Here is a 23154-nt window from a genome sequence, read left to right on the forward strand (position 1 = left end):
TGTCTTTTTTCTTTCTTTTTTTTCCTGAGAAAAGTAATGAAATGATATTAAGTTGTTGCTTCAACTAATTAGATAAGCCGTGTGCATCTCTCTTTCTCTTTCTCTCTCTCTCTCTCTCTCGCTCTCTTCTGAAGGTGGGATGGGGTCTGCAAAGTCTGCTTCACATGAAAGAAAGAGCACCATGACACCGACGCAGAGAGACAGTGTCCCAGCCAAGTCCCCAGTGAGCGGTGGTGACCCTGTAGCCTCTCATAGCCCCTTCGACCCCCATCACCGGCCTGAAGTGTACAGAGGCCATTTGCCTCCACATCTTGACCCCGCCCTGGCCTTCCACAGAGTGCTGGATCCTGGTATAGTGTTTAAAGCATTTTCATTCTTTCTACCGTCACCATGTGAATAATGAAAACCTTGATTCTGAGTAAACTGATGAAAGCAACTCAGGCTTTCTATTTCATAAGCATAACATGTCCAGGATCTTTTACAGCTGCTGACATCAGCAGTGGTGATCTGTATCAGTGAGCCTTCTGTTCATGGGCTTTTTTGTTTTGTTTTGTTTTGTCTTCTGCTACAGCATTCATGTTCCCCAGGCAGCCATCCCCAACAGGCTACCATAACAACTACCAGCTGTACACCATAGAGAACACACGGCAGACCATCCTGAACGATTATATCACTTCCCAGCAGATGCCCAGAGGACTGTCACCGCGGGAACAGTCTGTTGCTATCCCTTATGCACCCGGATCTCGAGGTATGGCCCTCCGATAGCTGACTAACAGCTGTGGGCAGGAGGGGTAGTAGTATGCAGACTGTGTGCTTGTGAAGTAGTGGCAACCTTTTCCAGACGCCCAGAAGCAAATGACCTAGACAAATTCTGCTGATTTGTTCTTTATATTGGGGCTGCAAATGATTCGGCTACAGCTCAATTTATACATTTTGTATAGTCATGCAAATCTCCATTTGCTGAGTGGTTGCCTCTTACAAGTTGACCACTATTCCACTCTCTTTGCAGCCCTGTTGCTTATTGATCAATTTGTATTTGGAAGCACTAACAGATGAAGGTGATGGGTTACAGCTAAGTGTATACGGTGTTCATACATTCAGAAATTGATGGATTGGTTCTTGTTGTTCACCGTTGGCCCTTTGCTTCTGTCTGTAAAAGGGATTATTGATCTAGCCCAGATGCCTCCAACTATCCTGTTGCCTCACCCTGGGGGAACAGGTACTCCCACTTTGGAACGCATCGCCTACCTCACTGGACCTCAGCCCCCTTTCCCTCCTAGAGCTTTCAACCCAACCTCCATGTCGCAAGGTGAGGACCCCTCCCTTCCCCATCCCTACACCCCATGTGCCCTTTATCTTCCTTGCCACGATCGCCGCTTCTGTAAAAGTGCAGTTCTGTGCTGGCCTGATGTGGCAAAGGTCAGTTGTGCTTGTCTGGTTACAAAAGTTAAGTTTTACTGAAGTCATGCTGGGAGTGATTTCCCATAAAACTGCCTGACCGTTGCACAGAGCAGTTGATGTCCTTGTTTTTGTTTTTGTTTTTTTGTTTTCTGTTGCACAGGAAAAAACAAACAAAACATAAATAGCCTGCACTCTGTTTTTTATTTTTATCCTATCGCCTAAACCGATTGTTTTAATATGTAGATTCCAAAAACCTGGTGATGAGCTTAAAGAGTTGAGTTATGTGGTCTGTAGTTGTTCTTATTTTTCAGTCCAGGTAAGTTTAAGAGTTTAAAGCAGCTTTAAAGCAGCAGCAGCACAGTTTCCTGGTTTCATCTGAAATGGTACATCTGGCCATTTCAGAACTTGTCAGCAAAGCTAACATTTCTAAAGGAAGTCTGCTCCAGCATTTTTCTAGCAGGTGAGTCGAGTCTTTACATTTTGTCTGTGGTGTCCTTGTTCTCTTCAGGTCACCTTGCTGTTGCCAATGAGAGAGAACGGGAGAGGGAGCGTGACCGTGATCGGGAGCAGCAGGAGAAGGAAAGGGAAAAGGAAAGGGAGCAGAGGGAGAGGGAACATGAGCGTGAGCGGGAATTAAGAGAACGAGAGCGAGCCAATGAATACATGCGTGCAGGTGAGTCATTTTTGAGTTTAGAACTCGTACAGTTTTGGAAATCTCATTCTGATGTTTTTAGTCCCTTCAGTATAGGAACCTGTGCTCTTAGGGCTTTTATTTTGAAACACTGTTACAGTAAAATATTTATGTGTGTCCTCAAGGCGGACCAGAGCAGCCAGTCCGGCCAGGGAGTCGAGGTTATCTGCACTCCCCTTCTCCCTCACACAGACCACAGGATGTTGGAGTTCCACAGCGGCCAAGCATCTTCCAGCCAAAGAGTGTCATCACCTCTCTGATGTAAGCTTAAAGCTACTCTGGGTCTCTTTTCCTCTAGCTCGCTAAAGATTTTTTGCGCATGCATATTTTTTTTATACATGATTACATTTTGGGCAACAGCATGACATGATAACTGTGTGAGCCACTTCTTTATGCTAAAAAGTCTCCTCGTTAGACTCATTTGATGCAATGGAATGGAAAAATATTTTACATGAGCACATGTTTCTGCAAATATTTTTGACGTGATCGAGTTCTTATTTTCTCTTTTAGGCCTCTTTCAGCAGCTATATCTGCACCACAGAGTACCGCCCGCCACAGTACTGCAGCTGATGCTCTGGCTGCTTTGGTGGACGCCGCAGCTTCTGCTCCACAGATGGACGTGGTCAAGGTGAAGGAGAGCAAACATGAACGAGATGACGATATGTCTTCAGCTCGGCGAGCATCCAGCCTGTCTGAACAGCAACAACAGGAGACAGAAAGGCGATCTCTGCATTCACCGTATGGAGCTATGTCTCTGCCAGGGAGTAAAGCCTATCCAGCTTATTCTGAAAGCACTGGTGTTGGGGTTAAGGATAAGGGACCTCAAACAAAGTCCCGCATTGAAGAGGAGCTTCGGACTCATGGAAAGACGACTATGACAGCTGCCAATTTCATTGATGTCATTATCAAACGTCAGATAGCCTCGGACAAAGACTCGCGAGAGCGAGGCTCTCAGAGCTCGGATTCATCTAGCAGCTGTGAGTGTATTGGATTAAAAAAGAGAACTATTCAAGCTTCACATAAATGCTCTGTGATACCGTAACATCCGCAGTTGCATGAAAGGATAGGTGTACATAGAACAGTACATCTCATGTGTAGTAGAGCCTGACCAATATATTGGTAGGGCTGATATGTAGGCAAATATTGGCTATTTTCCTACATATCAATATCTGCAGCCGATAAATTAAAATTTAAAAAGAGATAGGAGAAATGCCCTTCAACAGTGTTGGCGTTGCAAAGTTTATGAGAAGGAACTTTCCAACTGCCCTGTTGGCAACAAGTGTTTGGAATGCTACAGACACCACAAGTAGCAGATCCAAGCAGAGTCAAGCAGAGCGTAGAAGAGCAATCATTGTCACAGCATCTTAGGCCCCTCCATAGTGTACTGGTTAATACATTTGCTTCGCAAGCAAAACGTTGTTGGTTCAAATCCAGCCAGACACACAGATCCCCTTTAGGTTTACCTCAGGAAGGGCATCAAACAAACTTGCAGCGCTACCGACTGTAACAACCTCTTGTGATTAGTAAGAAGCTGAAAGTAGCCTTATTGTCATATTATCTTAAGGACTCAAAAAGACACATACGTTTGTGTTAAGTTAATGTTCATTGTTTTTTTTCTTTAACTCACCAAATATTGCTATCAGTTTGGCCTCAGTCAACAGTAACTCTTTGTCCATACTTGTCCCACAGTGACATCCAGTCGCTATGACAACACTGGTGGTGGAGCAATTGAGGTGATCAGTCCAGCTAGTTCCCCTGTCCAGCCTCAGCAGGACAAACCAGAAGATGTGCAACAACAGGCATCGGGTATGAACATCCTAACTTTGGGGATATTCCTTTTTTTATTTAAACCAGAGTGATTTTACTAATATTCAAATATAATTCAAGTTATATTAAAGATATTCATACAATGGATTTTTTTAATGCAGTTAAACTCTGTCACACAATCGCATACCAACTGGTGCATTGGGGAATTTACAGTATCTTATCCTAAAACTCTTCAACTCAGACCACTAATCTTCTGGTTAGAGAACGATACCCTTGATTACTTGTTGGGGGGTTGTTGAAGATTTGGCATGAAAGGCTAAAATTAGCTGTGCTGAGTAAACATGCCATACCTTGAATGGCTTCACCCACTAACCTTGTGATTTGAGACTGTCAGACAGCATTCCTCTGCGTCAGTCTAGTCCCCAGACTGCACTCAAAAGTTATTTTTGTCACCTGAAAGCAGATGTGGATCATTTACTTTTGGCATAGTCTTTTGGAGTCTTGCCATCTCATCACTTCTCACTTCACCATGGCTCTCTCTAAAACAACTCTGCTCTGTCCCTGGTTAACCTTTCGCAGTTGGCATGCGATCTTATGACATGAGTCGATACCGGCAATCAGGGGAGCCACCACAGTCCAGTTCCCAGCAACCTTCCTCCTCCCAGGCTGACAGCTACTCACAGGTCCCCAAAACTCATCGAGTCATGACCTTGGCAGACCACATTTCGGTAAGAAATGCTGGAGAGCACAATGGCCTGCAACATCAAAAATAATGCAGCACATAGGAATTTACCATGTGCACCAGGTAATCACAGCTAGCTAACTTGGTTTTGTGGTAACTCCCTGTAATGCAGCACATCATAACACAGGATTTTGCCAGGAATAAGGACCCTCCTCCAGTCTCCTCTTCAGCCTCTGCTGCATTCCAGAGCGTTGTGCCACCTGTGTCCTCTTCAGGTCGAGGCAAAATGCCCAGTCGCTACAGTCCTGAGAATCAGGTGCAGGCCCAACACCACCAGAGACCCTCCAGCAGAGTTTCCCCAGAGAACGCCCCCGACAAGCCCAGAGCCAGGTACTGAATGCCTGAATTAATTAGAATGAAACCAAATTATTTTCTGCCATCTGACAAAAATTTGTTCTCTTTCTCCTCTTCAGGCCTGGCAAGTCTCCAGAGCGAGGAGGCAGGCCGATGGAGAACTATGAACCCATCTCTCCACCACAGAGCTACCAAGGCATGGACAAACAGGAGTCAGGTGGACCTCCACCCCAGCGGCGAGAGGGTGACAGCTCAGAGATTAGGTACAGGAGCGGCTCAGCTTGTTTGTTTGATAATTTGATTTTATAATGATTCAGATTTAGTTTTGATGTTTTTGAAGGTTTGTGTCACTGTTTTGTCTGACTCTTTGTGTCTTTTTTTGGTTCAAGGAGTGACTCGCGGTCCCCAGGGAGTGTTAGCTATCTGCCTTCCTTCTTCACCAAGCTGGAGAACACCTCACCAATGGTGAAATCGAAGAAGCAGGAGATCTTTCGTAAGTTGAACTCCACCTCTGGTGTTGGTGATTCTGATGTTGGTAAGTGGGTATTCTCTTATCCTATGTTAACCTAAATCCTTCTAGCTCTTTATGCATGTGAATTATTAAAGCGTTTTGAACTCGGTTTCTTCTAAACCAGCTTTTTTTTCACCAGTATTAATTGTCTTGCAGGAAACGCACAACCAGGAACAGAGATTTTCAACCTGCCTGCGGTTACCAGCTCCAGTAAGTAGCAGCATATTTTGTTCAGACACACTGTATATTTATGCCGATTCTCTCTCACTGTATTGTGCGTGTGTGTGTGATATGATTTTTAGGCAGCATCAACCCCAGGAATCACTCCTTTAGTGACCCAGCCAGTAATCTGGGTCTGGAAGACATCATCCGCAAGGCCTTAATGGGCAATTTGGAGGACAGACAGGAGGACCAACAGGGTGGTGTAACATCCAACACTGGCAGTGACCCTCGGCAGGAGGCCAGTCCATCTCCCAGCATGGGTAAGCAGGAATACCCCCCGCTATTGTAGTCAACTTTGTGCCCTTTCTGAAGGACTGTGGAACATGTTGATTTACCTCTACCTCTTTGAATTCAGGTAAGCAGAAGCAGGGAAAAGCCAACAGCCGGAAATCCAAGTCTCCTAACCTGGGTCAGGTCTACGGTGGAGGGGAGCGCCCCTCATCAGTGTCCTCCGTCCACTCTGAGGGAGACTATCACAGACAAGCCCAATCCCAGTGGAGCTGGGATGACCGACCCTCTTCCACAGGTGCACTGTCCAGTCTCTACTGTCACTTTACTGTTTTCTACTCATAGATCTTAAATGATTCTATTCCAGAGTAAGCTCAACTTATTAAGCAGCAACCTTATTTTTTCTTTTCCTTCCTGATGGTTACTTCCCAGCTAGATTGTTAGTTAGCTTGTTATTGTGAGGGCCCTCAGTATCATTCAGCTGCTTCTCTAGGTTGTGGGCTGTCTTTTTTTATAGACTCCACAGTCTTGGACACCAGTTGGTGACAACCTTTTACTGCTCTAGACATCTAAGCAGAACCTGCAGCAGGTGGAGAACTAGTTCTTGTGCATGCTGAAAAAAACAGAACAATGAATTAATTGTTAATTCATTGTTAATGAGTTCTTCAACAAATTCTGAAAGTCTTCCCCTGGCTCCTCGCTTCCTGCTGCGCCCAAACCAGCTGACTGACACTCAGTTTCATTTCCTCATTCATAAAGTTGCTGTGAAAGGTGCAATTGAAAAGTTTCATTTGCAGAGATTTTTGGTAGTTTTTGGTAGAAACTAAAGTCATGTTTATTTGCTATTTTTTGTATGTAACACGACTGCGTTCACAGTTATTTAGTCGTCACTATTATAAAGATAAAGACCAAGATTACATCTCAGATGTATGGTCAGCTCAGAATAAAATCTGTAGTCTCAATTTTTCTAACTGTGTGGACAGAAATGCAGCTATAAGAGTGTCATGCAATTTTTCTGAAACATTAAATGTATTTTAAAGTGACTTTTTAAATGCAGTTGCAGACACTCTAATTGTGTTCTGACTACATTTCATGTTGAAATTTGTTCACAGACACATTACATGATGTGAAACAACATTTTGAAGTACACTGTGTGAAATCCAAACTTAAACTCACCTTAATCTGAAAATCACCTCAATCAGGTCTCCCAGAACTGGATCCATGTCATAAATTCCATAACGGATCAAAGCAGCTCAGTAGACCACGTTTGGGTTTCAGTTAACTAGCATGGCCGGATTTAAAACTGATAAATTCTTAGTGGTTTATTTTGTCCTTACATGATCTGTATTTCTTATTTAAAATGTGTCATCCTACCAAAATTACATGTAAAGTTTATGTAACTAAAGTGTTAAATGTAAAACGCCAGCTCTGGTCAGCCTTTCCTGAATCAGAAACTCGGACATCAGCTCAGGGTTTATGGTTTGACTCGGAGTTTGTTGAACCTGCTTCCTGGAATATGGCCCTGGCATCATTTCATCTACATTTTGCCCACTCGTGTTGTTTTCCTTTTTCCACAGGACCCATCCAGTTCCCATACAACCCGCTGACTATGCGCATACTGAGCAACACACCACCCACTTCCATACCGTCACCCTCCATACAGAGCCAGCAGCAGCAGCTGCAGCAGAATCCAGCTGGAGCCCCTGGCCAGCGGCGAGAGTGGCAGTCTTTGCTGTCGGAGCAATACGAGACCCTGTCTGATAGTGACGACTGAGCCCCGCTTGCTTACAGCTTTATTAACCAGAAGAGAGGCCTGCTCTTTGGCTTGTCTGTTCACGCCCCTCTCCTGGAACTAACCTCGCTCACTGGGGAGTGCAACATGTAGATGGGGTGTTGTCCTTTTTATTTTTGGTGCTATGGCGCCCCCTGGCTGTTGGCTGAGAGTACGAGCAGCAGCCTGTGACAGGAAGGGTTCTCCTGGACGTCGCTTGCTTTTGGTCCAGAAGCACTCGTCCAGCCTGTTGTGGTGGAGGAAAAAACAAACAAAACTCAGCTTGAGGTGATGACATGAGATGCAGGAAAGATAAAGAACTTAATATGTAAAAAAAAGACAACAGAAGAAACTATTTCTGAATTTTGTTTGATTTCTGTAAAGATATACCTTGTCTTTAAGAAGATCATTGTATGTAAATAGAGTAACCTTTTGCAGTGTTTTTCTTAACTTGATTATTTCTTATTTTAATGTCGCTTTTAAATTGATCCACTTTAAATGGAAAGAGTGTGGGTGCGTTCTTTAATAACACAGTTGGTCTTGTGTAGTCCAACATCTCCCACCCCTCCAAACCCTGTCACCCAGCACACACACAAACAAATACTTTTACCATTGCAACGGTAAGAGAGAGAGAGAGAGACCGGACCTGTGGTTTGTACTTGACCATGAGCAGAGCACAGAGACTGTGCCACCCTGCGCGCCATCCACCAAGCACCACCAGAGCCTGAACGTTGCGGACATTAGAGGAGAACAGACTAACATTTCAAACAGCATTGGTATCTGATAACTGTCTTTATCACACAGCGGAGATGATGCATGGATTGTAAGCGTTGGATGGTAGTGATAACCGCTCACCCTAGACAGAGAAATGTCTTCAAAACAAGTTGAGAACACTGGTGTCATAGCAGAGAGGTGAAAAGTCTGATATAAGCTTAATTTTGCCAGAAATTATATCATTATGACTACTCCTGGACCCCGACTGAATAATGAAAGTGAGCCAATATGTTTTTTTTGTTTTTTCCTTCTTCTTCAAAAGAGCTATGTGATGTGTCACATGTAGCTGTCTCTTTGCAGTTTCCAAACTGTCCAGAATGATTTGTTCTGCAATGTCATCATGGTTTAAAAAGAAAAAAAATGTCAGGAAGTTTTTTTTTAATACTTTTGCCATGCCTTGTGACTTGAGAAAGAAGGCAGCTTTAACTAATTTTCTCAGAGATATACGTTTGTGTTTAATGTTTGTATTTGTTTCTGTAATCCCTCTTTCTTTTTTTTAATTATACTGTCCTGACAAAAATCTGAACTCTGTAAATTGTCTTTCTATTACACACAAAGACAAAACTAACCAAACTTAAAAAATGGTCTGCACCATTGTTGCACTTTTTCTTTTTCCTTTTCTTTTTCTTTTTTTTTTTTGCTTTGTAGCTTTTGACAACAAAAAGCATACTACCTGCTGTGTAACTTATTCATCCTCCAGCCTTGGAGTATACTAAAATGTGCTTTAACTTTTCCTACTACTCACAGAAATTTGCCCCGATTTTTTTTCTTCCTTGTAGCTGGTACAGGAATCTTTTTGTTTAGTGTCACACTTGCATCACAATTGCAGTTTGAACTGTATGGTACCATTACATGTTTAGGCATTTGATGTCATGAAGATTCAAATCCATGACCACTTAATCTCTGCTTTCTTTGTGTCACACAACAGGCATAAAGCTTTGAATATGAATTATACTAGGTCAACTATAATACATGGCAGTAAACTTTGTTTTAGATATGTGGAAAAAAAATATTTTGGCTTTTTCAGCTTTCACTCTGCTCAGTTAACAAATCCATTCTGCTCTAAACTTGATATTTCCTTTGTTGTTGCTTTTTCTTTCATTTTTTTGATTTAAAATTGTCGTAGCACATGTTCAGATTTTTATTTTCTGTCATTTTTTTTTCTTCAACATCTTTGCTAATTCATCCTGTTTAGATGGGGTGTTATGTGTTTACAAATGCAATGACAAAAAGAAAAAAAAAAGTTTACAAACTTGAATCTTAAAGAAATCCGACATGAAGCCGAAAAACTATTGGAGCATCTTTTCAGCTCTCTATCAAACACACAGTGGTGTTTTTGGTTTTTTTTGCTCTTTGTTTGTTTTTTTGGTTTTTTTGGAATTGAGACTTGAAAACCCGTGTAACCTATGATGTTGAAATGCAATGTTTGTATCGCACAATGTCTCTCAGTAGGCTATTACAAGAGTTCAGACCAATCAAATAAAGTGGATCAGTTCACCACTGAAAAATGTGCCGATCCTTGAGACGTGTGCAGTTTTTTGTTTGTTTATTTGGTTTTTTTCCCTTCTCTCTGGTTGTGCACTGGCAATTACACGTGCTCTTTTGACGCATATTGCAATGATTTATTTGTCAGGTAATCCAGTATGAAATGGAAATTAATGCCAGTGATCCCTTGTAGGTAAAAGTTGGGCAAATGCAACAAATATATCAGCTATTAAGGATTCCCAGACTTAAATTGAAGGTGAGGAGGCAAAAATGTTAATTGAATTCCTACAAATTGAAAAATGAAATGTGTAATTAAAGCGGACGCCAACACACCTGAGACTTTGGTAGTGCAGTTAAAAGAATGTTCAATTACTGCTGCCTAATAATTCTGCAGCATTCTCTTATCAGCTCCTGTCAGTTTGACCTTTTAATCTACACATCTTAACATGGACTGTAGAAAAAGTTATGTATTGGCTGACTGCTTCTGTGTATTATTGCACTCAGTAAAGTTGATGGCCTTAAAGGAGGTCCCTGTGGTGACAGTCAAACCCAGTGTGTTTGAAACCTTTAGCTGAGATGCCACAGTGGAAGTGTATAACAGGTCATTCTTGCAGTAGGGCTTCTTTTTATTCATGTGTGATTCACACACTGATTATTTTACCTGTCGTACCAGAAAAAGTGTAGGTTGTCTAATGAGATTTGTTTACAGATTTTTTGCAACCCATTGTGACAGAGCATGTTAAACACTAGGGTAGGCACAATAAATCTGTGTGTGTGTGTTTCACTGTGTCTGGTGTGAAATGGGTCTGTTTGACTACTTACTGCTTATACCAGAGCTAAATGTCTTCTATCGAAAAAAGCTTTGCCGATCTTATATCGTCTGCCAATAGCACACTGCTTTCTTATTGAATATCTAAATGACTTGAGCGTTTTAACCCATACGAAGAAAGGAAGTGGAAAGGGGTTTCAAGTTTCATGTACGCGGACGCCTTGAATTTATTTTCCTTTAATACGCCAAGTTTTAAAAAATCTATTTAAAAAAAAGAAAGAAAATGCCTGTGTGACATCGCAGATATTCATATAACGAACTCAAAAGCAGCCTTTTTCTTCCAAATAATCTCCTCGAAACAGAAAAATGTGATCTACGTAGGAGTTTATTTTGGAGGAAAGCAAAACCACAGCAGGGTAACACGGGAAGTTGTAATATTTTCGTGGAACCTTATTGGCTGGAGCAGTCAAAGACATCCTGTAATAAGTGGTGCGAAAATGCGCTCATTTTTACCTGCAGTGGCCGAACAACTTTTCCGAGACATACAGAAAACATACCAGGAGGCTTCTCAAAGTAAGATGAATATGACGAAGACAAAAGTCTGGACATGTTTAGGTTTAATTTAAACGTAGATTTAGCATTGCTAGCTAACTGTTGGTTAAAGCAGAATGTGACACGACTTTCATTCAAGGCGCACTCCACATATAATTTCCTCCTTTTCTGTGAGGACTAGTTAACTTCCAGTAACTGAAACGCAGCTGGCAGCGAGCTTTACCGTGCTTCACAGCAATGTCAATGTAGTAATTGTTGTGAAACCTCATAATTATGGCCCTGCTACTTAAAGTGATGCACTTTTACATTTTGGCAGTAGGAGGCGCTGTTATCACACACGTAACTTTAGCCCTAAGCTTTCCTCCATAAATAAACTGCTACAGGTTTAAATTTACATGAAGCTTTTTGACATGTGATAGTTTGATAAAGGCAGCTGCGTTGCAATACACACTTTATTCCTACCACAAAATGGACCTTCAGCCAAAAACCCCAAGCATCTATGGAATTATGGTCTGTTTGTCTGCGTATTTGACAGAAATCGGTCTTTCTTACCATTTCTAACTAAACAAAACAGGTTGCTATATTGGACTGTGAGAAATTTACGTAATATTGGTTTTTGGTAGCCCAGGATGCTATATAGAAATTATAATATATACAGCATATATATGTTATCATATATGCTGTAAATGAACAATATGTGAACCGTATCAACGTTTTGTGTATATTGTTCACATGGTCTAAGGAGCTTGGAAGGAAACGTGTCTAGACTTCTTTAATTTGCTTGAAGACGTTTCACCTCTCATCAGAGAAGCTTCTTCAGTTCTAGGGTCAAATGGTGGAGTCCCAGATTTAAGCCATGTGGGAGTATCCCCCCACGAGGGACAATGGACCCCCTAATGATCCTCTACCTAATCACATGTGATTAGGTAGAGGATCATTAGGGGGTTATTAGCCAAGGTGTGAAAACGGGTGTAGGACACAATCAGCCAAGGTTTCGGGTGAGCTCATTGTGAAACCTGGCCCCACCCTATCATGTGATTTCCTGAGGTCAGATGGCCCAGGATGTGAGTGGGCATTAAGGCGTCTGGGAAGGGATCTCAAAACTGGATTATAGATGGCAGACAGTTGGTGTCGTAAACCACCACCTCTGTTCAAAGATGGTCGCTCACAGTGGAAATAAATGGCTTCTTTTACTCCTCTTTCAAAACATCTGTTTTCTCTGTCCAAAATGTGAACATTTGCATCCTCGAAAGAGTGACTTTTGTCCCTTAGATCAGCGGTCCCCAACCTTTTTTGCGCCACGGACCGGTTTATGCCCGACATTATTTTCACGGACCGGCCTTTAAGGTGTCGCGGATAAATACAACAAAATAAAACTAGTACCGGTACCGAAAAAAAGAAGATTTATTCATAACCCACGTGAAAAGACCCAGGAAAACCGAGTTAACGATAAAAACGATAACAAAATAACGCTGAAAACCGATAAAAACCCTGAAAACCATACATTTCACACCTGAGCCTCAACTCTTGCGGCCCGGTACCAAACGACTCACGGACCGGTACCGGTCCGAGGCCCGGGGTTTGGGGACCGCTGCCTTAGATGCAGATGGACCGCCAAGTCTTATCCCGTGGAGGTGGCTCTTCTGTGCCATGCGTTTATGAAGTGGCTGTTTGGTCTCTCCAATGTCGCGGTCTGGGCATTCCTTGCTGCACTGTACAGCATACACCACATTATTAAGTTTGTGTTTAGGATTTTTGTCTTTGGGATGAACCAGTTTCTGTCTAAGTGTGTTGCTGGGTCTGAAGTAAACTGAGATGTCGGGCTTGGAGAAGACTCTCCTGAGTTTTTCCCGATACACCAGCTTCATACGGGATGACAAAGTTATTGCGTTTGTCTTTCTTATCCTCCCTAGCTGGTGTCTGATCTTCTTTTCTGTGCATCTTTGCTGACTTGATGAAAGCCCAATTAGGATAACCGCATGTTTTGAGAGCTTCCTTTACATGTGTGTGTTCCTTCTTTATCCCTTCAGGCTTAGAGGGAACATTATCTGCCCGATAATGTAGGGTCCTGATTACTCCAAGTTTGTGTTCCAGAGGGTGGTGGGAGTCAAAGAGGAGGTACTGGTCCGTGTGTGTGGGCTTCTGGTAAACTTCAATGTTGAGGTTTCCATTCTCTTCAATGCGCATGGCACAGTCCAGGAAAGGCAAACGGTTATCCTTTGTGTCTTCCCTGGTGAACTTGGTATTTTTATCCACAGCGTTAATGTGAGCAGTGAAGGATTGCACTTCTTGTGTTTTGATTTTGACCCAGGTGTCGTCTACATATCTGTACCAGTGGCTAGGTACTTTCCCTAGCCAAGAGCCTTTCTTTCCACTTCCTCCATGTAAAGGTTGGCTACAATAGGTGATACCAGGGAGCCCATGGCACAGCCATGTTTTTGTCTGTTGAAACCCTTGTTGTATTTGAAATATGTGGTGGCCTCCATAAACTATATTACATTATTTAGTAACTATGGGTTGTACTTTAGCCAAATAAATGGCCAAACTGAACCATGAACTCCTATTTTAAGCATTGGTGTGTTTATTTTTTTATTAAAGGCATGCCCATGCGAGTTAGAAGGTTGACACAAAGCCCATCTGAGGCAGTGCCTTGCCCAAGGCCATCTCAACAGTTGATTCATTTGACCTGCATTAAGGTTCATTACATTTGAACAGATAGCCACATGGGCAACAGCTTGCCTCCATGCTCATCTTTCTATTCCAGGAGAAAACATAGCCAGAAAACATAACACAGATAATGCTCTAAGTGCAAAAAATTACAACCCTTGATTTGATAGCTTGGAAAACCATCTTTAGCAGGAATGACTTGAAGTAATAATTTTCTCTATGACACTATTAGTCTCTCACATTGATGTGGAGGAATATTTTTGTACTTTTTGTCACAACAGTGCTTCACTTTATTGTGGTTTGCATACATTTCTTTAAGTACAGCTCTAGTAGTCTCACTTCTTATTTCAATCAGGTTGATTTTTGGGGGGCTTTGATGGGTCAGCACATTGATTCTTTTCTTTTTCAGTCTTTCTGTTGGGTGATTGTTGTGTTATATCATGCAGTTTGGGCCAAACTTTAGCTGTCTGACAAATGGCCGCACATTTGACTCTAGAACACTTTGGTATAAAGAGGAGTAGGGCTGCCACGATTAGTCAACTAGTCACGATTACGTCGACTATCAAAATCGTCGACAACTAATTTAATAGTCGACGCGTCGTTTGAAGCTTTGTAAGATCCCAAAAGACGCAGGAATAAGTAGCAGGATTTAAGAGTGTAATAATGGACTGAAACAGAAGATAGCAGCACTGCATCTACAAGGATGCCAGCTGCCGTTAAACCCAGAAGAAGAAGAAGAAGCAGTGTCCGGTATCGTAGCTGTGTCCAAATTCAGGAACCGCATCCTCCTGTGCCCGCATTTGTAGGCCAATTACGTTACAGCGACACGACGAAGACTGTCCAAATTCGAAGACTCTGACAAATGCGGCCGACAAATGCGCCCTTCATTTCCCCAGATTTGAAGGATGGGTCGGTTGTATACTTCGTGGCCCGACCTTTTCGGAGATGTCTGTTACCCACCAGCTCAATAGCTAGCCGGGGTTCAAGGCTCACTTAGAGCCGGTGAGAATACTGGGCTGCCAGCAAATTGTTTTCAAACCCACCGCCGTCTTTCGCTACTCGGGTTAAACATGATATATAAGTCACTTAGATAAAAATGTTATTGTTTGGCTTTTTTCAGTATATTATTTGTTCCTGAGTAAATCGGTTAGAGTTATAGTTTTTACACAGCTGAATAAACGTCAAGCAGACAACTGATTATCAAAAGTGTGAGATAGGGCTGGGCCATATTATACCGTTCATGGTAATACCGGTACAATGTTAGGTAACGATAAGAAAATGAAATATCGCGATAGAATATGGGTAAAACGTGCATGCGCAGTGCCTTTGCTTTCATACGCACATGGCCGAAAAAGCATGGCAGCAACGGAGAATGAGGAGGGAGAAAGCGGATCGTTGAGTGAAACAGATAAACCAGAATTGGTTTGTAAAAATGGTGCCACTTCAGTGATGTGGAACTGGTTTGGTGTTTGTCTGTCAGATACCCACCAAAGCACTTTTTTTTTTTTTTTTTTTTTTTTTGTAGAACATGTCCGCAGGCCGTTGTTATTGCTGTATTTGTTGGACTAAGGTGCTCGTAAATCTGGGAGTAATCTGTGTCCTAAACTCCGTCCACTTCAGTTCCCAAAGTCAAACAAACACTGCAGCATCACTGAGAGTTAAAAACTGTCTAAATTCTTTCATCTTTAATAAAACGATCAGCATTGCTGCTTTACCAGGTGTAACTATGAAGTTTAACATCCAGGCATCCATGAAAACAGAATGTATTACATTTAACGGAATTAAAAGTTAGCAAGAAGTTAGCAGAAGTTAGGTAACTAGCTAAACTAGCGAGCTAAGCATGATATAACATGTTCTGACTGAGAGATTAAAAAAAAAATTCAAACGTACTGCTCTGATATCACTTCCAACATAAATGAAGACAGGAAACTAAACAGCAGTGACGTTTGTAGGGTTACTGAAGTTGGGCTATGTGCTACGTGATCGCTAGCGACACAGCTATGTTAGCGTAACATAAACGGTGAAGCTGGAGGATGAACGCTAACACTTTTCCACTCGATAAAAGTTAACGTGAGGGTTCCTGATGGTTAGAGACAAATGCAATCGCATGGCAGGATGCTGTAAACAGACCAAACTTCAGTCAGGAGAACAACTGAGATAATCCATCCACAATAGAATGTTAGTCATTAATATACTGCAACAACATGGGAATAGAGAAGCTGTGATAGAATACAGCATTAATGAATCAATGGTACAGAAGTGGAGGAAGCAAGAAGAATGAGTTGAATAGTTTGATTTATCTGACTGCTTTGTTTCACTTAATGTGTCTTATAATCCCATGCACTTTATGGTCCGAAAAATACGTATTTGACTTTTTTATTTGGCACACTGCAGTTTAATGCTGCAAAGCACCACTTTTTAACTTCAGTGGATATTATACATGGTTATGGTGAGGATATGTCAGCCCATTTCTACTGGAAATGCCTTTTGGTTAAACTTTCAGCAAGGAATTTGCATTTGCACTGTTAAATTTTTATATAGCTTTAATGCACATAAAAAAGCAGCTGCTTGTTTAAGTGAAAATAAATGGATGGGGTTTTTTTTTTTGCGCTAGTAAAGTTGTGGAGTTGTATTTTGTCTCGCATCAATTGTATTGTCAGTTATATAGTTATCGCAAATTTGCAAATATATATCGTGATAAATATTTTTGACCATATCGCCCTGCTCTAGTGTGAGATGCTCGAGAATATACTCCGGAGTCCTGTTATATTTTAGATAGCAAGGAGCAGACGGCTGAGTTTATTAAACTCCACCGAAACAATCTGCAAATTTCATTAAAATTTAATAAACTATCATCTTGTCTTTATTTTTAGTTAGCACATACATTAAACACTTAAAGCTGTAAGCTAATGATAGTTATATAAGAGCAGATGCATGCTGGTGCAATAAGCTGTACGTTTTACGTCCAATGGATGCATGATCTGATTAGTCGACAAATTGCAAAAATAATCGGTGACTAGTTGACTATCAAAATAATCGTTTGTGGCAGCCCTAAAGAGGAGTTCAGGGTAGATTCAGTAACTGCAAGGTGCTCAGGTTTTGTGGCTGCAGAACAAGCCCAAATCTTCACCCCTCCACCACCGTGCTTAACAGCTGATATGGCTGTTTGTCATGCTTTGTTATTCCTAATTGTACTGTGTAATGGAAATTATTTGAAACAGCGTCAGAATATGGAGACAGTCTCCATGCAATCTTTCACATATACCACATGTAGATGTGCGATAGCATTTCTCTATAAATATTTTAGGCTTAGAGTCCCTCTTTGTCAAAACCATCCACACCTCTGTCGGGCTGTCTGTATTGTTGTTTGATGCCTTTTGCAAAAGTAAATAAAACTCAGAGACACCTGGTTGTATGTACCACAGTTTATTTCAAATTTCAGAAGTGTGAGTCCATGGCTCATTGGATCTGAGGTCCAAAATGAACAGTGACGGATCATCCTGGAAAAATACATTTCCACCCTCGAGCTCAGATAGTTGACAGATGAAGAGGACTAGAGTGGACCATGACCTCGACTGTGCCCTTTCAGTGGCTCCACCAACTCAACTTCTACCTACACTGCCACCATGCATGGCACCAGCAGACTGTTCCAGTGATTCATTACTGACCACAGCCCACATCTGCAGGTTTCATATCAACAAGCAGGCTCATCAGAAAGCTCCACGTCAGTTTTCGCCACAACGGGTAGCAACTTGCTACAACACCCTTCAGCTGCCCATCAAATGGCACATTTGGACAGTCCCTACTAGTCTTTTTACCTTAATCAGAAGCTCAGATTAAAGAAATCATGACTCATAACTGGGGAAAAAAATTTTTTGTTAAATTCTCTTATTTTCCATTGTGAGACATGTATACACATTATGATTGGGATGATAATGACAGCTGAAGGAGAAAGAGAAGAAAATGGACAAAGTGCTCCACATGGCAGCCCTGACATGTGCTAATCTATCCAAGCTACAGCCTATTAGCCATGTCCCCTGACCACAAACAAGTATCAAGCTCCTGCCAGAGGAAGAAAATGAGCAAGATGACACAACCTGGACATCAGTTTAAAGTGCTTTTAGAGGGCACAGAGCAGTGTTGTCCCTCAACAGCAACAACACTGCTGATGAGAAGCATAGCAAGGTGGACTGAGGCTGGAGGGAAGGCACAAGAGCAATGTGCTGCTACTCTGCTGCAATACCACACACATGTGATAGTATACAGCCTATGTGCACATTTGTGTAATTATGATTTGGGGAAATTGAACTTTAAACATAGTTTTGCTGTCTGTTGTCAGTAAGTTTATCGAGCTGTGATCTAATGTGTTGTTTGGGTGTTGGATTAATTTCAACCTCTGAAGGTCTCAGAAAGAAAGTAGTTGAGCCCAAAACTCATATTTACAGGCCTGGTCAGCTTTTATGAATGGAAACTGTCAGCTTCTGTCAGGTAACATACAGTGGCTTGCAAAAGTATTTGGCCCCCTTGAACTTTTCCACATTACAGCCACAAACATGAATCAATTTTATTGAAATTCCACATGAAAGACCAATACAAAGTGGTGTACATGTGAGAAGTGGAACCAAAATCATACATGATTCCAAACATTTTTTTACAAATAAATAACTGCAAAGTGGGGTGTGCGTAATTATTCAGCCCCCTTTGGCCTGAGTGCAGTCAGTTGCCCATAGACATTGCCTGATGAGTGCTAATGACTAAATAGAGAGCACCTGTGTGTAATCTAATGTCAGTACAAATACAGCTGCTCTGTGATGGCTCAGAGGTTGTCTAAGAGAATATTGGGAGCAACAACACCATGAAGTCCAAAGAACACAGCAGACAGGTCAGGGATAAAGTTAATAAGAAATTTAAAGCAGGCTTAGGCTACAAAAAGACCACCTTTTTCTGCAATTACAGCTGCCAGTCTTTTAGGGTATGTCTCTACCAGCTTTGCACATCTAGAGACTGAAATCCTTGCCCATTCTTCTTTGCAAAACAGCTCCAGCTCAGTCAGATTAGATGAACAGCAGTTTTCAGATCTCGCTACAGATTCTCGATTGGATTTAGATCTGGATTTTGACTGGACCATTCTAACACATGGATATGTTTTGTTTTAAACCATTCCATTGTTGCCCTGGCTTTATGTTTAGGGTCGTTGTCATGCTGGAAGGTGAACCTCCGCCCCAGTCTCAAGTCTTTTGCAGACTCCACGAGGTTTTCTTCCAAGATTGCCCTGTTTTTGGCTCCATCCACCTTCCCATCAACTCTGACCAGCTTCCCTGTCCCTGCTAAAGAGAAGCACCCCCAGAGCATAATGCTGCCACCACCATATTTGACAGTGGGGATGGTGTGTTCAGAGTGATGTGCAGTGTTAGTTTTCCGCCACACATAGCGTTTTGCATTTTGGCCAAAAAGTTCCATTTTGGTCTCATCTGACCAGAGCACCTTTTTCCACATGTTTGCTGTGTCCCCCACATGGCTTGTGACAAACTGCAAACGGGACTTCTTATGGTTTTCTGTTAATAATGTCTTTCTTCTTGCCACTCTTCCATAAAGGCCAACTTTGTGCAGTGCACGACTAATAGTTGTCCTATGGACAGATTCCCCCAACCTGAGCTGTAGATCTCTGCAGCTCGTCCAGAGTCACCATGGGCCTCTTGGCTGCATTTCTGATCAGCGCTCTCCTTGTTCGGCCTGTGAGTTTAGGTGGACTGCCTTGTCTTGGTAGGTTTACAGTTGTGCCATACTCCTTCCATTTCTGAATGATCGCTTGAACAGTGCTCCGTGGGATGTTCAAGGCTTGAGAAATCTTTTTGTAGCCTAAGCCTGCTTAAAATTTCTCAATAACTTTATCCCTGACCTGTCTGGTGTGTTCTTTGGACTTCATGGTGTTGTTGCTCCCAATATTCTCTTAGACAACCTTTGAGGCCGTCACAGGGCAGTTGTGGAGCTGTTTTGCAAAGAAGAATGGGCAAGAATTTCAGTCTCTAGATGTGCAAAGCTGGTAGAGACATACCCTAAAAGACTGGCAGCTGTAATTGCAGAAAAAGGTGGTTCTACAAAGTATTGACTCAGGGGGCTGAATAATTGCGCACACCCCACTTTGCAATTATTTATTTGTAAAAAATGTTTGGAATTATGTATGATTTTGGTTCCACTTCTCACGTGTACACCACTTTGTATTGGTCTTTCACGTGGAATTCCAATAAAATTGATTCATGTTTGTGGCTGTAATGTGACAAAATGTGGAAAGTTCAAGGGGGCCGAATACTTTTGCAAGCCACTGTAAATGACCAACTTTTCAAGGCGGATGGGAAAAAACACCCCGAACACAGATCAAGGTTTTATAGTTAAATAAAATGAAACTAAAAAGTCAAACTAGATGTGAAAAACAGCTGCTTTCAGTAAAGTTGTGTTTTTATTTTAATACCTATTCTGATTTCTCCTAAGATCCTAAAAATGATTGCTCTCCATGCAATAATAGTAAAAAAGACAAAATCTGAACATTTTCAAACTGTAAAAACTAACCTGAAATGAAGAGGCCACTCTGGGAATAAACTCAAAATAACATATTCAATGCTTACAGTCGATTTTTATAAAAAAGCATGCAGACTGCTGTCAGGCTATCGGTACTGTTTGCCTGTACCCCTTTGCAAAGGTAACAACAGCCTAGTTATGTGCACCTCACTTTGATTCAGATTTCTACAATAACTTTAATGAGCTCAACATTTAACAAAGGAGAGTCTGAGCGGTAATTCTTAGAGTTTTTAGGTTTTTTGAGCTTTGTATGTTTTGACTTCAGAGGGAATTTGCTGGGTCGTCCACTCCTGGGGTGTTAACACATACCTTAATGCTCCATACTAGCAAACTTCCAAAACGTGCTGTTTTGGAAGTTGGAGTTGGAGTGTTGGAGTGAGATGTGGTCTTCACTCTTGCTGATCAGTTATTTACATGCATTTGATTAGCAAAACCTGACTGCTTCTTATCTTCTTAATTCCTGTGGAAGCAGTGAGGGTGTGCTAAAGTTTTTATTGGACTTCAAGTGCCAGAGCTATCCCAGTTTAGAAATATGTGATAGAATACAAAAGTATGGTGGTGGAGTGCTCCTGGATTTTTTTTCACCGTCATAACAAATAGTCTGACAAATAAAATGAACTGTAAAACAGTGATTATAATAAAGCATAATGAGGTATTTTTGCAGTTTAATGACTTCCACACATTCAATTGCTGGGAAGAGTTTTCCACTGGCTAATGAAGAAGCAGGCAAGTTAAATAAGTGTAAACACAAAGTAAACGTTCTGTATGCCTACATAGTTCATCTTTACATCAACACAATAGCCAAGTGTTATCTTACAAGCCCTGCAACAGCTGATAAATTGTTTACACCTTCACTTTTTTTTTTTCTTCTTGCAGTTCCCAATGACCTGCTGATTGCGTAAGTATTATTTTCTTTCTTTCTTTGATTATCTGATTATCAAAATGTTCAACTAGTATAAAAGTACACCAGAAAAGAAAAATCACTCAAACACACACAAACAGTCTTTCCATGCATGTATTTGATTTTCTTTAGTTGTACTAAACTTCTGATGACTACACACTACGCTTGTACTGTACTTCTGATTTCTTTCATCCACTTATCAAATACTGGGGGCATCTTGGATTTCATCTTGGAGTCAAAGAGGAGGTACTGGTCCGTGTGTGTGGGCTTCCGGTAAACTTCAATGTTGAGGTTGCCATTCTCTTCAGTGTGCACAGCGCAAAGGACAACTGTTTGCCTTTCCTGGACTGCGCAGTACCTCCTCTTTGACTCCCATCACCCTCTGGAACACAAACTTGGGGTAATTAGGACCCTACACCACCGGGCAGATAATGTTCCCTCTAAGCCTGAAGGGAAAAAGAAGGAACACACACATGTAAAGGAAGCGCTTAAAACATGCGGTTATCCTAATTGGGCGTTTATAAAGTCAGCAAAGATGCACAGAAAAGAAGATCAGACACCAGCGAGGGAGGTTAAGAAAGACAGATGCAACAACATTGTCATCCCCTATGTAGCCGGTGTATCAGAGAAACTCAGGAGGCTCTTCTCCAAGCCCGACATCCCAGTGTACTTCAGACCCAGCAACACACTCAGACAGAAACTGGTTCACCCAAAAGACAAAACTCCTAAACACAAACTTAACAATGTGGTGTATGCTGTACAGTGCAGCGAGGAATGTCCAGACCTCTACATCGGAGAGACCAAACAGCCACTTCACAAGCGCATGGCACAACATAGAAGAGCCACCTCCACGGGACAAGATTCAGCAGTTCATCTGCATCTAAAGGACAAAGGACACTCTTTCGAGGATGCCAACGTTCACATTTTGGACAGAGAGGACAGATGGTTTGAAAGAGGAGTGAAAGAAGCCATTTATGTCCACTGTGAGCCAGACGCTTTTCTTTCCAACCTCCTTAGACTATGATGACCTGGATGACTGAGAACCTTCACAGACAGTCAATAAAAGTAGTGATCCACTCCTGTCTGAGTTATGTTCTTAGTAAGAAAAAATTTGGTTCTGAGTGGGTGTGATGCGGATAAACCACACTGACAATGACCAACGATGCATGCATGCAGTCTGGGTTTCCCCATGTGACACAGACACCGATAGGACGGCGATGGTGTTCTGTGAGATTTCCTGGCAAAGTGGCTCGAAATGTTGAGAGTACAGGAGTGCTCCCTGTCACCACATCCTGTTTATCACACAGGAAGCCTCTGGTTTAGGGGCTCATCACACTCTGGCAATTCACTAGTAGACTTTTGGGTTTTTTTTGTTTTTTTTAAATCTCCCAGGCTTTGTAGAAGCATATTTATCATATAGCAGCACAATTAGGTTGTCCACATTAATGATTCCAGTCAGAATTTTAATAAAAACAAACTGAGTGATGGGGATGTAATGGATAAAGGGATGTTGTTCTTATTGCACTGAACTTCAGCGTGATTATCTAACATGATTGAATGACCTTTTTCATAGGATAGACCTTTAAACCAATAGAAGTCTGGTTTGAAACCATTTAACATGTGCTCTAATTAGACACATAGAGTGTTGTGTTAAAGTAACTATCTGCACTAACCCTGAGGAGACATGCAGCGACGAAAATGATGTTAAAAAAAAAAAAAGGGGGGGGGGGTTCAACATGCTCCACCACAGATGAGAGTGTGGTTTGTGTAGATATGCAGTGTGCCTCTCGTCTTTATAACCTT

General features: G+C 41.8%; 2 protein-coding genes across 10 annotated transcripts in view; both read left to right on the forward strand.

The window, feature by feature from the left end:
• The window catches only part of ncor1 (nuclear receptor corepressor 1), a 68204-nt gene extending 58293 nt beyond the window's left edge, over window positions 1–9911 (forward strand). For 5 of the 7 annotated variants that reach the window (XM_084941725.1, XM_084941721.1, XM_084941720.1 and 2 more), the window contains 15 exons: window positions 135–350; window positions 572–748; window positions 1160–1309; window positions 1910–2074; window positions 2218–2353; window positions 2603–3069; window positions 3782–3898; window positions 4439–4587; window positions 4714–4931; window positions 5015–5158; window positions 5285–5430; window positions 5563–5616; window positions 5709–5888; window positions 5984–6154; window positions 7434–9911. In XM_084941725.1, the coding sequence (XP_084797851.1) occupies window positions 135–350; window positions 572–748; window positions 1160–1309; window positions 1910–2074; window positions 2218–2353; window positions 2603–3069; window positions 3782–3898; window positions 4439–4587; window positions 4714–4931; window positions 5015–5158; window positions 5285–5430; window positions 5563–5616; window positions 5709–5888; window positions 5984–6154; window positions 7434–7630 (2687 nt within the window). In that variant the 3' untranslated portion in view covers window positions 7631–9911. The remainder of the gene's footprint in view (window positions 1–134; window positions 351–571; window positions 749–1159; window positions 1310–1909; window positions 2075–2217; window positions 2354–2602; window positions 3070–3781; window positions 3899–4438; window positions 4588–4713; window positions 4932–5014; window positions 5159–5284; window positions 5431–5562; window positions 5617–5708; window positions 5889–5983; window positions 6155–7433) is intronic. The other 2 variants (XM_084941722.1, XM_084941723.1) reach the window with 2 other exon arrangements.
• Window positions 9912–10023: 112 nt separating this feature from the next.
• The window catches only part of zswim7 (zinc finger, SWIM-type containing 7), a 42493-nt gene continuing 29362 nt past the window's right edge, over window positions 10024–23154 (forward strand). For all 3 annotated transcript variants that reach the window (XR_014801494.1, XM_084941739.1, XM_084941738.1), the window contains exons 1-2: window positions 10024–11228; window positions 21327–21348. Coding sequence is in view for 2 of the 3 variants with exons in the window: in XM_084941739.1 (XP_084797865.1) it covers window positions 11153–11228; window positions 21327–21348 (98 nt within the window). In the remaining variant the exon portion in view is untranslated. The remainder of the gene's footprint in view (window positions 11229–21326; window positions 21349–23154) is intronic.

Source organism: Perissodus microlepis, chromosome 10 (genome assembly GCF_051167445.1).
Source record: "Perissodus microlepis isolate ML-2025 ecotype Zambia chromosome 10, ASM5116744v1, whole genome shotgun sequence".
Taxonomy (NCBI): Eukaryota; Metazoa; Chordata; class Actinopteri; order Cichliformes; family Cichlidae; genus Perissodus; species Perissodus microlepis.